The 18,664-nt window shown below is 39.5% G+C and overlaps 1 protein-coding gene across 1 annotated transcript in view; it reads right to left on the bottom strand.

Annotated features, from left to right (window-relative positions):
- Positions 1-3,575: 3,575 nt before the first annotated feature.
- The window catches only part of NUDT3 (nudix hydrolase 3), a 76,942-nt gene continuing 61,853 nt past the window's right edge, over positions 3,576-18,664 (bottom strand). The window contains exons 3-5 of the mRNA XM_020999589.2: positions 17,425-17,469; positions 14,632-14,716; positions 3,576-12,722 (exon numbers count right to left, since the gene is read on the bottom strand). Of these exons, the coding sequence (XP_020855248.1) occupies positions 12,544-12,722; positions 14,632-14,716; positions 17,425-17,469 (309 nt within the window). The 3' untranslated portion in view covers positions 3,576-12,543. The remainder of the gene's footprint in view (positions 12,723-14,631; positions 14,717-17,424; positions 17,470-18,664) is intronic.

The following is an 18,664-nucleotide window of genomic DNA, read 5'->3' as shown; positions in this document are numbered from 1 at the left end:
GTGACCATGGGCAACTCACTTAACCCCACTGCCTACTCAAAAAAAAAAAAGAATAGCTACATCAATTCATAAATCCACCAACAATGTTAAATGTTTGTTTTCCCATAGCCACTCCAACATTTGTCATTTCATTCTTTTTTCAGCTTTGCCAATTGGATGTATATGAGCAGCTTTAATTCGTATTTTTCTAATTATTAGTGATTTTGGGGCACTTTTTCATATGGCTATACATAGCTTGAATTTCTTTCCCTGAAAACTGACTGTAATATCTTTTGACCCCTTATCAACTAGGAAAACACTCTCATTCTTATAAATTTGAACACATTCCTTACAGATTGTTGAAATGAGATCAGAGACTTCCCAGCAGACCACATCTTCGGAGTCGTATGATTGATAGGTATACAGAAAACAAAATCCTGCTTTGCTTACTGTTTGTAATGTAACAGGAGTTTGGGCAATGAGGGCCCAGTCCTGGGAACATGTGCAAGGGACCCTTCTGGATGCTTGAGAAACTTGCTTCTCAAGAATGGATAATGATACAAAATGGAAGGGTCCAGTTCTCCATTTCAGAATATGCACAGGTATTATGTGACTATTTCCTATTCATGTACTGCTGTTTGTTTTTCCTCTGTTCTTGAAGAGGACCATGACATCAGAAAGGTGATGCCAGGCTTTGCAAATAAATTGCATTTAAGTGAAGGAAGGCTATGCCTTTGCACCAGCCTCACTTTCTCCTCCAGAACCATCTAGGTCCAGTGGGCAAGATATAGATCAGGATGACTGGAGATGGCCTCGATGCATGGTGGCAGGAACTGGGAGAGTGTATAAAATGCACTAAAACCATGTCTTTTATCTGGTGATAATGAAGATAAAAACTGCTGTAAACCTCCAGGTGGGGAGAGAGAGGTAGGTCTGACTTGAAACTATGAGTGCATGGTACAAATTTTTCTGTCCCTGTTACATTTATTCTTTCCTTTTCTTAAGTGAAGAAGTACTGGACAGTGATGAATGGCTCAATCAACCTAAGCCAGAAGTGGACTGACCTAGCACCTGAGACACTACACGTTGTAAGGGTGCAACTTATTCATGAGCTGTGCTGCACTGAGAAGTAATCTGACTAGGGGAAGAATGCAGTTTACCACTTTAAGTCTGAGACTACTCTTAGACCAAGGTGTAGAGGGGAGGGTGTGACCCAGTTTAGTTTTTGTCCTCTCTTTTCAGTAAATATCCTTGGTAAAAGCTAACCACACTGTGTGACTCTGGGCAAGTCACTTAAATCCCAATTGCCTCACCAAAAAAAAAAAAAGCTACTACATAGTGAGATGTTAATCACTAACACAGAGACATTGAGGAGATTAACTAGTACTGGATATTTAAAATTGGGGGAACACATATAGGAATTGGAGCTTGAGCTGAGAGCATTAGAAAGACATGCCCCAAATCCCTCAGGGGATAACCTAAGAAATCCTGAGGAGCTGATGTAAGCTACCCAGACCTCTGGGGACTAGATGCAACAATGAAAATGGGTGTTGGGAAAAGGAATACCAGAGTCTTAAAATGGGCTACAAAAAAGCATGACAGAGTAAGGCAAAATACAAGCTCTTCCAATTATGTGTCTCCTATGCATATGTAGGGAGACAAGAGATTTTGTTTCTGGCAGGAATGTATAACAAAGGCAGGAACAAGGGGGAAACTTAGGGCAGAAGTCATCAGCCCCATCTGGCCTTTTCTGTCCTTGACGTGCATGGCAGGGAAGGCACTATGGGAATCCTAACTTCACAGAACAAATCCCCAAGGTCGCCTTGAGGCTGAAGGTTCCCCACTCCTGGTACTCTAAACAGTACCCATGCTACCCTTGGAATGGTTTCCTCTGCCAATTACATCACTATTTTCCCATTTACTGGCTCAAAATCTTGAAGTCATCGTTAACTCTTTCCTTCATTCAAATAGTAACCCTTAGCACTGTCCTGATCCTTCAGTTTTTCTTGCACCTGGCCCTTCTCTATTTCTATTGCTAGTAACCAAAACCCCAAACCCCTATGCTTGAAATCAGAGAATTTCAGAGCTGAAAGGTACCAGTTAGTCCAACCCACACTCCCAAAAGAATCCCCACTACCTCAACAAACGACTATCTTGCTTCCAATGAGAAGAAACCCACCATCTCTTAAAACAGTCCATTCTTTTGGTTAACTTCTCCCACCCCCACATCAAGCCTAAATCTGCCTCTCAGCAGCTTTACCCACTGCTCTTATTTGTCCCCTAAGGCCAAAATGAACAAATCTAACTCTTCTTCAACATGTTTGCCTTTTAGTTACTATTATCAGGTATTTTCAGGCTAGATAATTCCTTCAACCAGTCTTCGTATGATATAAAGATATAAACTTTTCTTCATCATCCTGGTCGTCTTCATCTGAAGTTTATCAATGTCTTTTGTAAGGTGTGATGCCCAGAAATTCCATGAAGATGTCACTAAACAGTTAAGTCTGTTATGTTAATTCAGTTTTGGGCTGATCACTGTTCTCAGTAGTAGGCAGTTCCCCCGAGTGAAGGGAACTTAGGACAGATGAGGGAAGGAGCTCTGATTTGACAATGTTCAAACCACTAGAGAGGGAGGGAGGGAGGTCTGAACAGCCATGAGAATGTGAGGGCACTGGAAACTCTCTGCTGGTGAGAGAATATCAAAAGCACCAAACCTAACTTCTGCCAACTCGACTTCTCTGTCCAGGACTGGACCAACGCCTAATAATTGGTCAGAGGGCTGGGAGGGCCAGACCTTACTGGACTTAATAGAAGGAGTGAATTTAGAGTCAGATCTGAGTTCAGGTTCCACATCCACCACTACTTTGTTGTGTAAACTTGGGAAGGTCAATTTTCCCAAGGAGAAAAAAAATCTTAAGAATTAGAAAGGTCCTTAGAGCAAGTATGAACAGTCTTCTAGCTGGATTTCCTTCTCCATCTTCTTTCCATGAAAGCCATCTTGCTCATTGTTAGATAAATCAACTTAGTTCCACGATGCCATGTCATGTTGAAAAAATTTCTTTTCTTCCCAATTATCTAAATGCCCGTTCTTGATTTTCAAGATCCAACAGAATCTATCCCCACCTTAACGATACAACTTTATCTTCCACACCACCTAAAGTACTCTTCCCACTTTTTCACAAATATCCATATCCAAATCCCTCTCTGTTCATTTTCTTTTGGTAATTTGCCTTGTTTTCCTCCCTTCTCCACCTATCTAAGCATAACTCATCTTCTAAGACCCACCTTCTTCATGAAACCATCTTCAGCTACTCTGGACCTCATTCCTCTCTCTATTTTTGAACTCTAGCCTTATAGTAATGTGCTTTGTGGCCCCTCTCCTCAGTAGACCACTTGTCCTGACCAAATTAGATGGCTACCAGCAACAAGGCCCTTTCCCAGTTTGAGTTGCTGAAAAGCAGACTTTGCACACTGGTACTTCCTTTTTTTGCTGGTCCAACTACTAAGGGATCACTCAAGACAGACAGTAACAGGAATAACTGTGAGGAACTGGAAAACTGCTGGTAAGAAATGAGAACAGACACCAGGCAGAAGGGTATGTGAAATACCAGTGTTTATTTGTTGGCACGAGATCACAACCTACAATTCCAATGCCTTTCCTTCACACAAAACTCAAGTTGAAGGAAATTGATCAACATATAAAGGAACTACACATTCAGACATATTAATATCAGGATTTTTAAAAAATGTGGGTGGGAGACTTTTAGTGGTGGTGTCAAAGCTTTATCTATAGATGGGAGGGATGGCTTTACTTTCTATTGCTCAGTCTATGGAAAGAATATTAAACATGTCCACCTCATCTTAGGTAGAAAAGGGATATGTGTGTATGTGTGTATGTGTGCATGCATATGTTTATGCACACACTGTTCACAGCTTGAAACTGGCCTTCATGATCTTTCTTATTCAGTCCTATTTCTCTACACATTGAATCGAACCCAAATCTTGCCAGCAAAGGACAAGCCTAGTACAAGGGGGAAAGGAAGTGGGAATAAGAATGAAGCCTAAAAAAAAACCTTGAAAAAAGAAATAAAACAAAACCAAACCTGTAATTCCTTCCATATCCATATGACAGGCTTCAGAATTGTTCCATTCCAAGAGATTAAACCAACATCCTTAGAAGCTGTTAAAATGCCACAAGTGGAGGACAAGAAGTCAAGAGAAATGGACCCCCAGAAAGCTCACCTAACTTTTGTGTTACGAAGGTTATTTTGGGAAAATGTGAATGGGAGGGATGGGAGGAAAAGGAAGAGTTTAAACTACAACATTACAATAACCAGAATCAGTAATAAAGAGCATGAGGTGCAGGGCATAGAATCCTCTGGCCTCCGAAGGGCCCTGCAGCTGTTCCTCTGCTTCCACAGTCCAATGAGCTCTTCCTTAGGATCACTTGTTCAATGTTCCTTGTTTAGAGGTAACTGAGACTATAAATTTTAAGCTGTTCTTTTCACAGATGCAAAACACACAACCCTAGCAAAGAGGTGTTTGTCTTCTCTGGCCCTGAGGATGGCTGGACATGTCCCAAGACCACAAGTGAGATACCTTCCTCCCCCCAAGTGTGTCATGGGCAGTACATAATAAAAAGATAATTAACATGCCAAACATTTCCCCCCCTTGCCTGAAATGAACAACAAAGTCTTAAGATATTGGCTCTGTGGGGTTAGAACAGAGGTTCTTACCAGCTTCAAGATCTTTGAAGGCTGGTTTCTGGATGAGGAAGGCTTGGGTTCCGAGATTCAGTTTTGAAATCATTACTTAATTTTGGCTGTTATTTGTACAACAGTGACCCTCCACTAAAACATGAGGATGGGCAGAGAAAGGATTATGGAAGGGTTTTTTTTTGCCCTTTTGGGGGACAAAAAAAGAACAGATACAATACATTTTGCTTCTTTGCCTCAACTTGGTATCTCCTGGAAACATCTGTTCATATTCATCTAAGAAGGAAACATGTGGCCTTTATATCTGGCCACTTCTTCCTTGAGGGAATGCTGAATGCTGTTATGGAGGAAAGTGGAATTGGCATTTCTAGATACACTTTTTTAAAGAACTAGTGTTATAATGCAAATGACAATTTATATCATCCACAGTGACAAGTATTCTACTGCAGAGAAACTACTCCACAGACAGCAACCTGTTTGGAGAGACCACACATTACTGGTAAAACGCATGCAACTTGACTTTTGACTTTCAATACTTCATGCTTACCCTTTACAAAAGGCCATCAATGGTGACAGAGACAACATACTTGAAATAATGGATTGGCTGGCAATTGCAAGACACAAAGATATTAATTTGCTGCCATTTTTGCAGCTCTGACACACAAGAATATGTGAGAGATTCTTGCTTAACACATACTTGTTTTAAAATAGTTCCCAACATCCTCAAATACTCTCAGTTACTTCCTCAAACACAAGACAATGTGCTACACACAGCTAGGACATCTTTCTTCTAAAGACATGCTAACTGTGATAACCTTAGGAGTTCAACCTATCAGCTGAAAAGAGCCTACAAATACTCCCAAGTTTAGAGAAACCAAACCTTAACAGGCAAATCTCCCAGAAATTAGGCCCATCAAAAACACATTCAAGGGTGCAGGACTTTTTTGATTACAAACCAGCTGTGAAATTTTCAGACCTTATAAAATGGACCCTATATCTTTACAAAGCTACATTCAAATCCTTTCCATTTCAAATGAGTTTCAAGCACTTTGTCTATTAATAAATGATACAATCCCATGCAGTTAACTATACTCTACTGGGGCTGAAATTAATCATTTATATTAAGTACAGTGTAGCATAACACATTTACATACATTCTGAAGATTTTAAACTCCACAGACCAAGATAACAAATGGCCTTTCCTGTCTATGAGCGGAGCAGAAGCAAGCTCTCATGTTAAATAAAAACTCTGAACACTTTAGATTGGAGAGGAATAGACATCTTGATAAACCCTTGGTGCAAAAGGGGCTCCACTTGATATGTGGAACAAGGCAACAAAGTTGGATTCTCTTGCCCAAGTGACAGCTGCTCATCCCTTCTTTGGCCTTGTTATTCATGTACCGGCTCAGGGAGAACACTGGCTTCTTGCCCACTGACAAGATAACTTGCTCTCAATTTTCATTTTCCTCAGGGCTTTGGAAGCACGGATCTAATTTTTGCTTCAAGTCTCTGCTCTTTGCTAAGGATCTTCTAAGAATGGTTCAATTCAATGTTAGTTCCTATGTTAACTTACATAGATTTTTCTAGTCCTTAAAGACTTAAATTTCTGTACCCTATCCCAAACCATCCCCAACTGCTTGTCCCCCACCCCCCACCCCAATCACTCATGTTAACAAAGGTTCTCATAAGTATATGTAACACTGTATATTCCTTGGACACCTAAGATACAGAGAAAAACCAGCTTTATACTTTTGAACAGAAAGTACACAACTCAGCAATGAGAATACAGTTAAAAGAACTCTGTTGTAGGATGCCAAGTTGGATAGGACAACATGGACCCCCAGTCAATGCCTTCTGCAAAAGAAAACCTTCAGTACTCCACTTGTGAGGCAAAGTTGCTCTAAGCATACTCTGCTCAGGAAGATTCTCACTGGGATTATTTCCAGTGTGAATTTAAGGGCAACGTCACTAGATAAATTGTTAAGCCACCAAATCCTAAGCTTCAGGAGTCAACACAGACTTCAGAAAATAGTGTGGTTTGAGGTCCCAGTACTTGTTTTCTTTAAAGAAATTCCAGAAGCTTTCATAGAGACTCAAGTATCCTTCCTTCCTGGCCCAATTCCTCTTAATTCTGTTTAAATTGTTGCCAGAAACACACCTGGCAAATAAATGATCCTCTGAGTACATGTTAAAACTATTAAGCTGTGATAAGCATTCTTGGCTCTAGGTGCACATATAGAGATTATGATCAGATCAACTAGCCTGGAATTCAATACCTAGATAAATGCTTAGCTGTACTCAAGTATTGTTCTGAACAGAATAAATATCATGGCTAACGTCTATCAACAACCAGCACATTAGTAGTTTGTGCTAATATTTTTGCTCCCCAACCTAAGGTTTTGTTTTTTAAATAGATAGCTTTCTATCTGCATTTGATGTGATTAGCGTATTAAAAAGGTATTTGAAAAGCTTAGCAAAATGAAATTATATCCACCTTACTCTTTTGTATTTAAAGCTAATTAAAACATACATTCAGTTGAAAATGAATCAGAGAAAAAAACTTAAATGTCTGATCACTGACAAACAGTAGCCTAGGAATTCCATCATACAGGTAACTTATGGTATCTTTTTTTTATTAAATAAAAAATTCTCCTTTTAGCAGAATCCCCTATAGTATCAGTCAATTAGTGGATTTCTGACTTAGAATTGTTGGATTAGTCTCTCCACCCTGCCCCATACAAATAATTTCATTTTTTAGAAATCCTAATCGAATCAATGTTATCAATGGTAGCCCCCAAGCTTAAAACTAAATGGTTATTTGCAATAGCGGCTGAGCTTCCAATGAAATGGCCCTAAAACTACCACATAGGTTTTTTCTTTAAAGCAGAACGGGGTGAATTAACATCTTGCATTTGGTCCTTCTCAATGGGAAATGCATGATTTTGCCAGAGATGAAAAGTCCAAGTTCCCCACATCTCCAGGGAGGTTCTGGGCTAAAGAAAATGATGAGTCTTTGTGAAAAAATTGAATGCATTTGTCCAAAAATTAAGACTGAAAGGCTAACTGAATAGAATTAAAGGCTGTCAGTCTCCAGTAAGAAATGATGAGATTTCTGATTCCACTAACTGGGCTTTGATAGAAACAACCTAGCAACAGTTCCCCCCCCGCCCCAATTAAATACAATATACACATGCACTACAGTCAACATTCTCTCATTTTCTTTCTTTCTTCCCCCCCCCCATCCCAGAATATTCTCCCATTGTTGGTGATATCTGAGAGGAGGCATCCAGAAAAAGGAAAGCCATTCAGAGGCTTCTCTGGATTCCCAGAGCTTCTAATTTCAAGGTCAGAGCAGTAACTGCCAAATAAGACCCATATTTTTCCTTAGATTTCTTCTCCATTAACAGACATTGAAATAAGCTGGTCTTGCACATATATATTATGAAGCTCAGTCCATATGCTTGCTATCCATCTGTGAGCACTACAGCCCAACTCTGGAAGACTACTCCTTTCACAGTTTCCAAGCCTCACGGGCCTCTCTGGGGCAAGCCTGATCTCCGTGTGGTTTACATTAACAGAATGTCAATGTGGTTAGGCAGTGTGACAAAACTATGTGAGCTTCAAGCAATCCCTTGCCTTTTTTAGAGATTAAAAAAAGAGGGAAAGGGGGAAAAAAAAGAGGGAAAGGGGAAAAAAAAAGAGGGGGAGGGTAAAGATGGGAGTGGGAGTTGGGAGAAGAGACACACCAAAATACTTGACTTCTGTACCTTCAAATAAAAAGTCACTTCACAGCTAGATTCCCCAAATATAGTCACTTGAGTTAATCATTCTGTATTCCAGCTTATTCTCTTGATGCACGTTATTTTCTGAAATGCAAATGGAATCCAAACCAAAGGACACTACTGATTATACCACATCTCTGTCTTCAGCCCTCTCCCCCTACAAACACACACACAGAAAAATTGTGATATTACGGAAGTCACTACATATTCTATTGCACATACTAAGTATACTCTCAGCTCAGGCTTCAAGAACCCTAGAGAAGTATTGGAACACCACAGTGCTAGGTAAGGAGCACATTATGGCTGTGAAATCTTTATTAACTGGAAAAGTAAACATGGCTCAGAATAAACTGATTTAAAAGGAAAAGGAAGTGTGGGAAAACTGTCATTCAGACCTCTAGAGAGGCATCAATGCATTAAATGGAAATTATAAATTTTTCAGTACAGGAAGCAGAATACATACTAGGGTCTAAAAGGTGCCTATTGATGGCGCTCTGTTTAAGAAGGCAAAAAGATGCCTTGAACAACTACCTTGCCTAGAGGATGGAGAGCTGAGGAGGAAGAAAGTCTCCATTACACAATTTTTTTACCCCTTTTCCTTATAAACCACAAGGACTAAAATATTCTTGTCTTGTCTTTTTTTTAATTCTCTTCTTCTGAGTAAAAGATTCTAGCATGGGTTACTAACCAACTTCTGACATCAAAAGACAAAACATTTCTTCACTACAGAGGAACTTGACTGTGTAGAAACAGGATTGCAAAGCTCCTGCAGCACACTCCTCAAGTACTTGATATTCATGTTACTTCCCCCGAGGTGTTTTCTAGCCATGGACTTGGGGTTGAGAAGGAAGGCCACAGAGACCACAATTCTATTGCTGGGCTGTGCAGCAAATGTGAGGTGACCTCAGAAATTATGCAGACCAACAACTACTCTAAAACTATGTGTAATCTCAGAAAAATTGACATGTCTCAAATTTATGTTACTTCTCCCTTTGATCCATTTCAGTTACTGCTGACTTCACAGGGCCACAGTGAGTAAATCTTCTGTACAACAGAGTATTGGCATCTGACTCTGGAAAAGTAAATTCAATGACTGCACTTTCATATTGGGTATACCACACACACAAACACATATACTCCCTTCTCTCTCTTCTTTGTCTCCAAGAAAGCTGGGATAGTTTATTAGCACCCAATGAATGAAGCCTCAGACCCACTGCAATCTTTACAAACCTTCAAGGGGAAAAAGGGAATATGAATTTTAAAAAAATTTTAAAAGAAAAAAAACAATTTTTACTTTTTTCTACAGGTATTCATTCAATAGACACAACGTACACGGCTCCTAAAATATGAGCCAAATCAAGAGGGTATGTTCTTAAATATTATGTGGATGGCTTGTGTATATGTACACACTTTCTTGTTTCTTGCTTTCTTTGAGGAAATGGGGCTATGGAAATTAAAAGTCAATGGATCCATCTATCAAATCAATCCACCTATTCTATCACAAGAGATCTCTAATCCATACTAAAAATGATAGGAATGGAACTTGTGATACAGAAAGGAAAAACAAAACTGTCATTCACTAGAAGCATGGTGCAACAATGCACTGATTTTAACTATGGGTATTGGACAAAGCTTCCATTTTTTAGTTAAAGAGTCTATAAACAAGTCCCTCCAGCTAAGGGCATTAGTAGCACTGATTCATGCTACGTTAAAATACTTCCTCGGCACAATTGATTTTCCTGACCCAAACAAAAAAGTCATCAGCAGTCATTAACAATATTCTATCCTTATATTTTGAATTTAACAGACTAGTAATAACATTTTCAAAATATTGTTAAACATGCCTTTTAAAAAAAGGCCTGCATGCTACTGATACCAAACTTTAGCTGCTCTTTCAGGAGTACCAGCTGTTTTTCTGCACAGGATTTTCAAAACAGCAAATCTATAGAACAAAGACAGAATCGATCTGGAAGGCAATGGTAGACGGCTTACATTCTTGGGATGTCACTTAGGTCTTGGATGATTTGATCTGATTTTGTTTTTCTTGGCTCTTTTGGGCAGGCCCTTCGAGTGCTCTAAAGTAGAGGGTGGGCTTCTTAAAAAGAGATGGTACATTCATTTCTAAATGGTTACATGGAAACCGAGTTCAACATTTAGAATCAAAGTGTAACGCTCTATTTCAAACCATTGGAAATCCTGAACCATGGATATAAAAACTACTTAATTAGTATGGGATTAGTGTATTCTGACAAAAATGCTAGTATTGCTTTTTGGCCCTGTAGTTCAAAGCTTTGCTTTGCTGTGATCTTCCTGTCTGCGAGCTTCTAAAATTGGCTACCTTCTTCTCCAGTCAGACACTAAATTGATAGGTCTACCAGACTTATTTGTTCCTCTTTTAGTGGGAGGGAAGAAAAAAACCCTTTTTGAAAGTCTAAGTATTTATTAGAATTATTAAATAAAAGAGTACTGCAGATTTAATTTCACATCTTGGCTATGTTCTGACAAAGGAGATGCTACTAAGAGCCTAGCAACAACCTCCTGTCCCAAGCCAGGGATTAACTAATGCCCTGCCCCCGCCCATCCCACAAACTCACAACCATTTCCTTTTTATTTCCCAACTAAACACAGCTGGCAAATAAAGACTGACAGTATGAAACATCAATAAACCAATAAACGAGTTTAAAATGTGCCAATACATTATGTAGCTATTCTAATAAATGATTAAGAGTCCTCTACCTTAGTACTTCTGGGCAGAAGTTGTACCTTCCATATCCATCGGAGGAGACAATATTCTGAGCATGCTCCACGGTAAATTTATAAATGCTGCTACACCACAAGCACGACAGTGAGCACATGAATGTTCCCCTCACATGCTTCTTTTTGGGGACACGACACGGTTGCCCTGGCACAGAAGAGGAGGAACACGTGTGGCTACTCTGGGGGAAGCACGGTCGGATGCTTTAGCACAGATACAATATCCAGTTCAGCACGATAAGGCATATGGACAAAAAGAGAGAGTTTATCAACTACAAATAGGGCTGTGGAAAGAACTTCAAACTGGCAGGACAGAACTGGTGCTGGCTATTCCAGGTCTTTACAGAGTCTAATCCCAAGAGCTCCAAGTTCAAATCCCCATTGTCATCAGGGCAGGCTGAGATTCAATTCTATCACTTTTTCACTGGATCTAGACTGGGGCTACTTGCTCCTCCTGCCTGGGTAATAAAAAGAAGCAAAGTGTTCTTCATGTTTTCTTCTGACAGAGTAGCAACGCCAACTGAGAAGACGGAAGGCTGTGAGCACCAGGGGCAGTCTGAAAGTCGTCCAACTCTTTCCTCACCCAGGTCATCATAGCAAATGACCAAGGGTGGGGAAGTTGAAGAATGAACAGGGAAACTGGCCTAGGACTGTCAAAAAAAATAAAAGATGAACCCTATTAGGCAGATTACTTAAGAAACTCTCTTCTCTCCTGAAGCACTCCAAGTGAAAGAAACTCTGCAAAATTAGACTCTTGAACACGTCCTTCTCCAACCATTTATTTACATATTATATGTCAATTATATAATGTGTATATAAATGCATCGTGCACTGACCATGACCAACCTGACAGTCTGAACAGCACATTACAGGACAGACTCCTGGAAGAGATCGCCTTGCATTAGTATCTTTTAGTTTAAGAAAGAGGGAAACGTCTGGCCAGGATGGGAACTGGACAGATAGGAACGCTTCAGAGTGCGAAGCAGAGGAGAAGCTGCCCGGCTCTCTTCAGAGGGTAGAGGTGGTGCTAAGGGAAAGAACACATCATGCACAAAATATACTTTACAAAATACATACCCATCCCACCCTCAGCCCCCCAAAGAGGATTTTTTTAGAAAAAGAAAAAAAGCTCCACTTCATACCAAACAGCAACATTATCAAAGAATACTTCCTCTGTTTTAGGCTGCTGCCCATGCCTTGTTTGAAAGAGGAGGCATGTGAAGAGAGGGCAAAAAGAGAATCAGGGAGAGGAAAGGAGATCCAGATTTCAGTCTATTTTCCAATTTCTGTTTTTCTTGGAAGGATGTCTTCAGTCATCTAATGTCTGGCACCGAGCTCTGACTGGTGACCGAGTATGTAGTGCCCATAACCAGGGTGCCGTTGTTCGCCAGGCAGCCTTGCCTCAAGGTCTCAAAGTATGAGGCCTGCACGGGTTTGTGATGCTGCAGCACTTTTACGGCATCTTCTATTTTAAACCAATCCCTTTTCCTTCCTGTTGGGGGGTAGAAAGAGTGACAGGAATGTTAGGGAAGCAAGGAACAGCTCCTTATCCTATAGCTAGTCTACAGAGGAGGAGTTTAGCACTGAAGCATTCTTGCAGGATAAGGGACCCCACAGACTACCTGACTGTTTCTCCTTGCCACTGTAAAACAAAAAGTAAAAAGAAGACTCCCAACAAAGTTTTTAAAATTTAATTCAAATAAGCAAGATACCTGCTTTCTTTAAGATAACAATTTTAACAAAAAACAAAACATAGGGGAAAAGCAGTTCATCAAAATAAACCGAGCAAACAACAACAATAAAAAACCTAACTTCATACAATGGGAAGGAAGTGACAGAAAAAACAAAAAGTTATCAATAAAAATAAATTTTAAAAACATTTAAATATTATAATATTAAGACAGTATTATTAATTCAAGCCAGAAATAAAACTATGACACTGTGATATCATGGCTCATGAAGAGTACCCATATCACACCTGAGACTCCACATCCCCTGTTGCTATAAAGGGCAATACAGACTTGTATGAACTGATGCTGAGAGAAAGGAGTAGAACTGAGAGAGCCTTTGCTACAACAATGTTGTAAAGACAAACCATGAGTCCAGGGGGCTGACGATACAGCATGTATTCCTAAAAGGTGAGGGACTCGGGTACAGAACGAGATGGATTTTTTTGGACATGGACAACGTGAGAATTTGTTTTGCTTGACTACATTTATTTGTTTGTTTACTGTGAGGCATTCGGGGTTAAGTGACTTGCCCAGAGTCACACAACTAGTGTCTTATTTCTGTAAGATAATGGCTACATGAGCTCAGTCAATTAATTGCTCAAGTGTTCAACTCTCCTGAACCCTGTTTCAAAGAAAGTGTTGACTTGATTTGGTAAAACGGGTTTACTCTTCCAGGAATTCCTCATATCAGTGAAATCACAAGTCCAGTCCTATCTCTATTCCAGCGGCAACTCTAGTTCATTATTTGGCCATCTTTGGGGCATAGCAAATAGTTTGGCGGTGTTTTTGGCAAATGGATTACCTACAGTGAAATTACACAAATGTGATTTAAAACAGAAAAGTTGGCAATGCTTTTCTGATGGCACTTCCACTTGAGTGTGCCTATTTCCAGTGATATTAAATCGATAACTCTGTTAATTGCTTACCCACAGAATTCTGACTTTGTAAAAAGAACTTACAACATCAATTTACGAAAGATCAAGTGGCTCTTCTGGAGAGAGCCGGCCCCACAATAAAGGCTGGAATGGACAGAACAATGAAGTCACTGGATCAATCTAAGACTATTAAGTGACTCCTCAATAAAGAATTCTGGATTTGGAGCAGTCAGAGGAATGGGACTCAAATCCTGATTCTGGTACTGACTACTTATGTATGACTTTGGCCAAGTCATTTAATCTTCATAGGACTCAATTTCTTCACTTTCCAAACCTCCCTTCTCTACATCATAGACAGATGATTTTATGATTCTAAGAGGGCTACAATACAAACTCCCTGATAACAGTTTTGTTTTCTAAAGAAATAAGAACAGTTTGGCACAAGCTGAACAATACAAACATTAATTACTGAGTCAGGCTTTTTCTTCCTTTCAGAAAAAAAGATGATTTTAGAAATAAATTCAATATACCCTCCTGTTTTCTGTTTTTCATTGATAGGCTTTGAGGAGATAGGGAATTTTAGTTTATTTAACATAAATTCTAAAATTCTCATTCTCAAGTTCAAAGGGCTTCCTCCCTCCCCCCTTTTCTTTTTAAAGACTTTCCTATTTTTTCTATAAATAATTCACGAACCCTTTGAGATTGTATCATCTACTAAGGTAAGAGTACAAGGGGCACCTGGTGCAGTGTTACTTACAGGATCACCTCCAAACACCCAACAGGATGGATAACTCACCAATATTGACTGAGTCCTCCCAGTCTTCCAACACTTCTGTGACAATAAGCACATAGACATATGTTCTGTGCTTCCTTTCCTGGTTCTGAAGAGGAAAGGGAAAATAAACAGAGAACATCTTCTATCAGACGGCTGATAATAATAATAAACTTACATGCCTCTGTTAAAGGTACTTGAACAGAAGGATTCTTTCTTTACTTTCTTTTTTCTTTGCGAGGCAATTGGGGTTAAGTGACTTGCCCAGGGTCACACAGCTAGTACAGGTCAAGTGTTTGCTCTGAGGTCGGATTTGAACTCAGGTCCTCCTGACTTCAGGACCGGTTTTCTATCCACTGCGCCACCTAGCTGCCCCATCTTTACTTTCTTATCTTCTTAAAAACCATAGAGTCTATTTAAAATAGATTTCACTGAATATAAAGTAAGGTCATTTGGCTAAGCTACCCTGGGAAAAAAGGTCACATTTTTCCCCCTATACCTCTCCATGGACTACCACTTCAAAAATTCCTAAAGCCACTACATAAATTAAATCAGATAAAATACTAGACTAAGAAAATGAGATCAGTGCCAAAATGATCAGAGACAGTGGACCAAGAGGGTGCATTAAAGGATATTTTCCTTATAGACTTCATCACTCAGCTGTTTTCTTATTCCTTATTTTTTTCTGGGCCAGCTTCACCAAATATTCACCTCAACACCATCTGTTCCCTCTTCGTCATTAAGGAAAGACAGGCTGTGCTTAGGATGATGACTGGGACATCATGCAGATCTTAGTTAAAGGTTATGGAACGGACTACACCTTGGAAGGTAGAGGGATGCCTGGATCATTAGAGGTGTTCAAGCAAAGGATAGGAGAATACTTGTTGGTTATTCTTGTTCAGGTATGGCCCCGAGTCTTCTTCCAACTATGAGATTCTATTATTCTGTGCTTTCATTGGCTCTGGGATGCACTGTCTCTCAAACTGGCCTACCTGCTATTTTAGTCCCCAAACTGGCACGTCATTTTCCCACTTTGTGCCTCTGCACTAGCTGTCTCACTTGCCTCCAATGAACCCCCCTGCTCATTTCTGCCTCTTGGAATTCTGAGCTTTCTTCAAGGCTCAGCTCAGGGACCATCTATTGAAAAACTTACTCAATTTCTTTAGTTATAAATGGTCTCTCTTTCTCCTCAAACTATTATGTATTAATACTTACTTGTAACATGTTTCCTGTTCCCTCCATGTCCCCAGTAAATTTAAACTCCATGATGGCAGAGACCATTATCTTCTTGTCTTTGTATCCCCTGGGTCTAGCATAGTGTTTTGCAAATAGGAGGTAATTAATAAAAGCTTGCTAATTGAATATGTTCTCTATTTTTCCCTGGCCCCTGCTTTACTCACTTGATCAATTCTACTAGACATCAAATATTTCAACAGAGATGACATCTGAATGGGGGTAACAATGCTACTCCAGAAGGAAACGAACACTACAGCACAGTGTTCAATAAACTCAAAGACCCTAAGCACTAGGTTAAAAGCTGACAATAAAAACTGTTGGGAAAACTGCAAAGCATTCTGGCAGAAATCAGGTTTATATTAACATCTCACATCATAAATGAAGATAAAATTCCAAATGGATATTATTACCTATATGTAAAAGGCAACATTATAAACAAATTAAGAAAAGCAAGGTAGGAAAGATCACTTCAGGTAGGGGAAGAATTTATGACCAAACAAGGAGAGTTACAGAATATAAAATAAATAATTTCGATTACAAAGAAACTTTAAAAGTTTTTATACAAACAAAACCAATGGAGTTAACAAATTAGAAGGGAAATTTCCTGTAAACCTGGGGAAAATATCTTTGAAAAAAACCTTCTCTAGTAGAACTCTGATGATTTATAAGGAACAGTTTTCAAATACATACAGGACAAAAGTAATTCCCCAAGAGACAGTCAAAGGACATGAAGAGGTAGTTTTTTAAGAAAGTGATACAAGCCATCAACAGCCACATGAAAACATGCTCCAAAGTCACTTATTAGATACCTACGTAGCAATGATATTTCTGGGTCAGAGGTTCTACACAGTTTAGTGACTTTGGGGATTTATTCCCAAATTGCTTTCCAGAACGGCTGGACCAGTTCACAGTTCAGTTCCTCCAACCATTTTAAGTTTCCTTTTTTGGTCAATTTTGATGGACGTAAAGTAAAACCTCAGATTCTCTCATTATTAGCAGCATCTGGAGCATTTTTTCCACATGGCTATTGATAGTTTGGATTTATTTCTCCTTTGAAAACTGTTTGTTTATATCCTTTGACTATTCATCTACTGGGGAATGGGTCTCTCTTATAAATTTGAATCAGTTCCTTATAATCTTAGAAATAAGAAACTTGCTACAAAGATTTGCCACCCCCCACCTCCACTCCATTACCTGCTTTCCCTTCTAATGTTAGCTGCATTGGTTTGTTTGTGCAAAACCTTTTAGATATTTTGTTCATTTTATCTTCTGTGAACCTCTCTACCCTGTGTTTGGTCATGAATTCTTTCCCTACCCACAGATCCAAAAAAGTACCTTCATTCCTTGCTCTTCTAATTTCTTTACGATGTAACCTTTTACCCCTAAGTCGTGTACTCATTTAGAGTTTATTTTGGTATAGGATATGAGGTTTTGATCTAACCCTAATTTCTGCCAGATCTTTTCCCAGTCTTCCCAGCTGTTTTTGTCACACTAGAATTTTTAAAGCATATCCAAGCTATTGAAGTGTTTATATCAATTTCCCAACAATTTAGAGGAAGTTAAAAGATTTAATTGACTTACTTCAAAAACGCCCACCAATCTTCCCAACGTCCCTTTCACTCCAGCCTGAGTAAGAGAGAAAAGAAAATAAGGTATTAATGCTTTGGTCCTTTATCACATTGCCTTCATTTTAAATCACACAAAATGAGAAGAGTTAAATCCAGGTGGCTTCCTTGTCTACAGCAGCCGTAGCAGTGCTCAGTGTCCTGTCATGAATGGGCCATGGCTGGGAACATGCTTGACAGAGACATCCTCTCCCATGAAGAAACATTTTAGCCCAACTACATCCCATACACCTACTTACAAATATACTTTAGCCCTTCCCTTGCCCTAGCCAAAAGCTAGCAATGTAAACCAAGAAGAAACTAAGAGCTCAAGATAACACTAAGATTTTTTTTTTATTATTTCCATAGTATTGCAATTTATATGGTGGGCCTGGACACAGGAGTACACATTTGAATTCCCAGGGTTTTGACCTGCAGTAGGACTAAAGCTGATGGGGAAGGGAGACAGAGAGCGAAGGAAAGGAGGAAGGAAGACAGATGGGGAAGGAGGGGAGAGAAATGGAGAGGAACAGAACAGGGAAGGAAGAGAAAGAGAGACAGAGCTTACACAGGCAGGCATGAGGCTGCCTAAGGAGGGGTCATTCATTCAGTGGAGAAAGACTGGAAGATACTGTTAGTAAAAAGGACACAAATTCAACCCTCCTGGTTGGGTCAGGCAGCAAAAACTTGAACTAGGTGGGAGTTAGGAGACGCCAGGAGAGGTCACTGAACCTCAGTTCCTCCACCCATAAAATAGGGCTAATAGTACTTTTTCACACTACCTATCCTAGAGGATGGTTGTCAAAGTCAATAAGCAGTTATTAAGAGCCTTCTGTATGCTAGGCACTGTGGCTACAAAGACAGGCAAAATACAGACCCTGCTCTCAAGGAGCCCAGGGTCTAACAGGAGGGATAACATGGAAACAACTACATATAAACAAACAAGATATTATACCCAGGATAAACGGGAGTGTCAGAGGGAACTAAATTTTTTTTATGCTCCCCCATTTAATATTTATTTTTAACATTCATTTTTAAAATTTGACTTACAAATTCTCTTCCTCCCTCCTGCCTCCATCCCTCCCCCATGCATTGAGAAGGCAAGCAATACAATGATTATATATATGAAGTCATGCAAAAACATTTCCATGTTAGCCATCTTGGGGAAAAAAAAGCAAGAAAAATGAAGTGAAAAAATATGCTTCAAATACATGCAG

Source organism: Phascolarctos cinereus, unplaced genomic scaffold (genome assembly GCF_003287225.1).
Source record: "Phascolarctos cinereus isolate Bilbo 61053 unplaced genomic scaffold, phaCin_HiC Scaffold_5;HRSCAF=322, whole genome shotgun sequence".
NCBI lineage: Eukaryota > Metazoa > Chordata > Mammalia > Diprotodontia > Phascolarctidae > Phascolarctos > Phascolarctos cinereus.
Note: the sequence above shows the minus strand (reverse complement) of the source record. Positions and strands in the feature narration are given on the sequence as shown.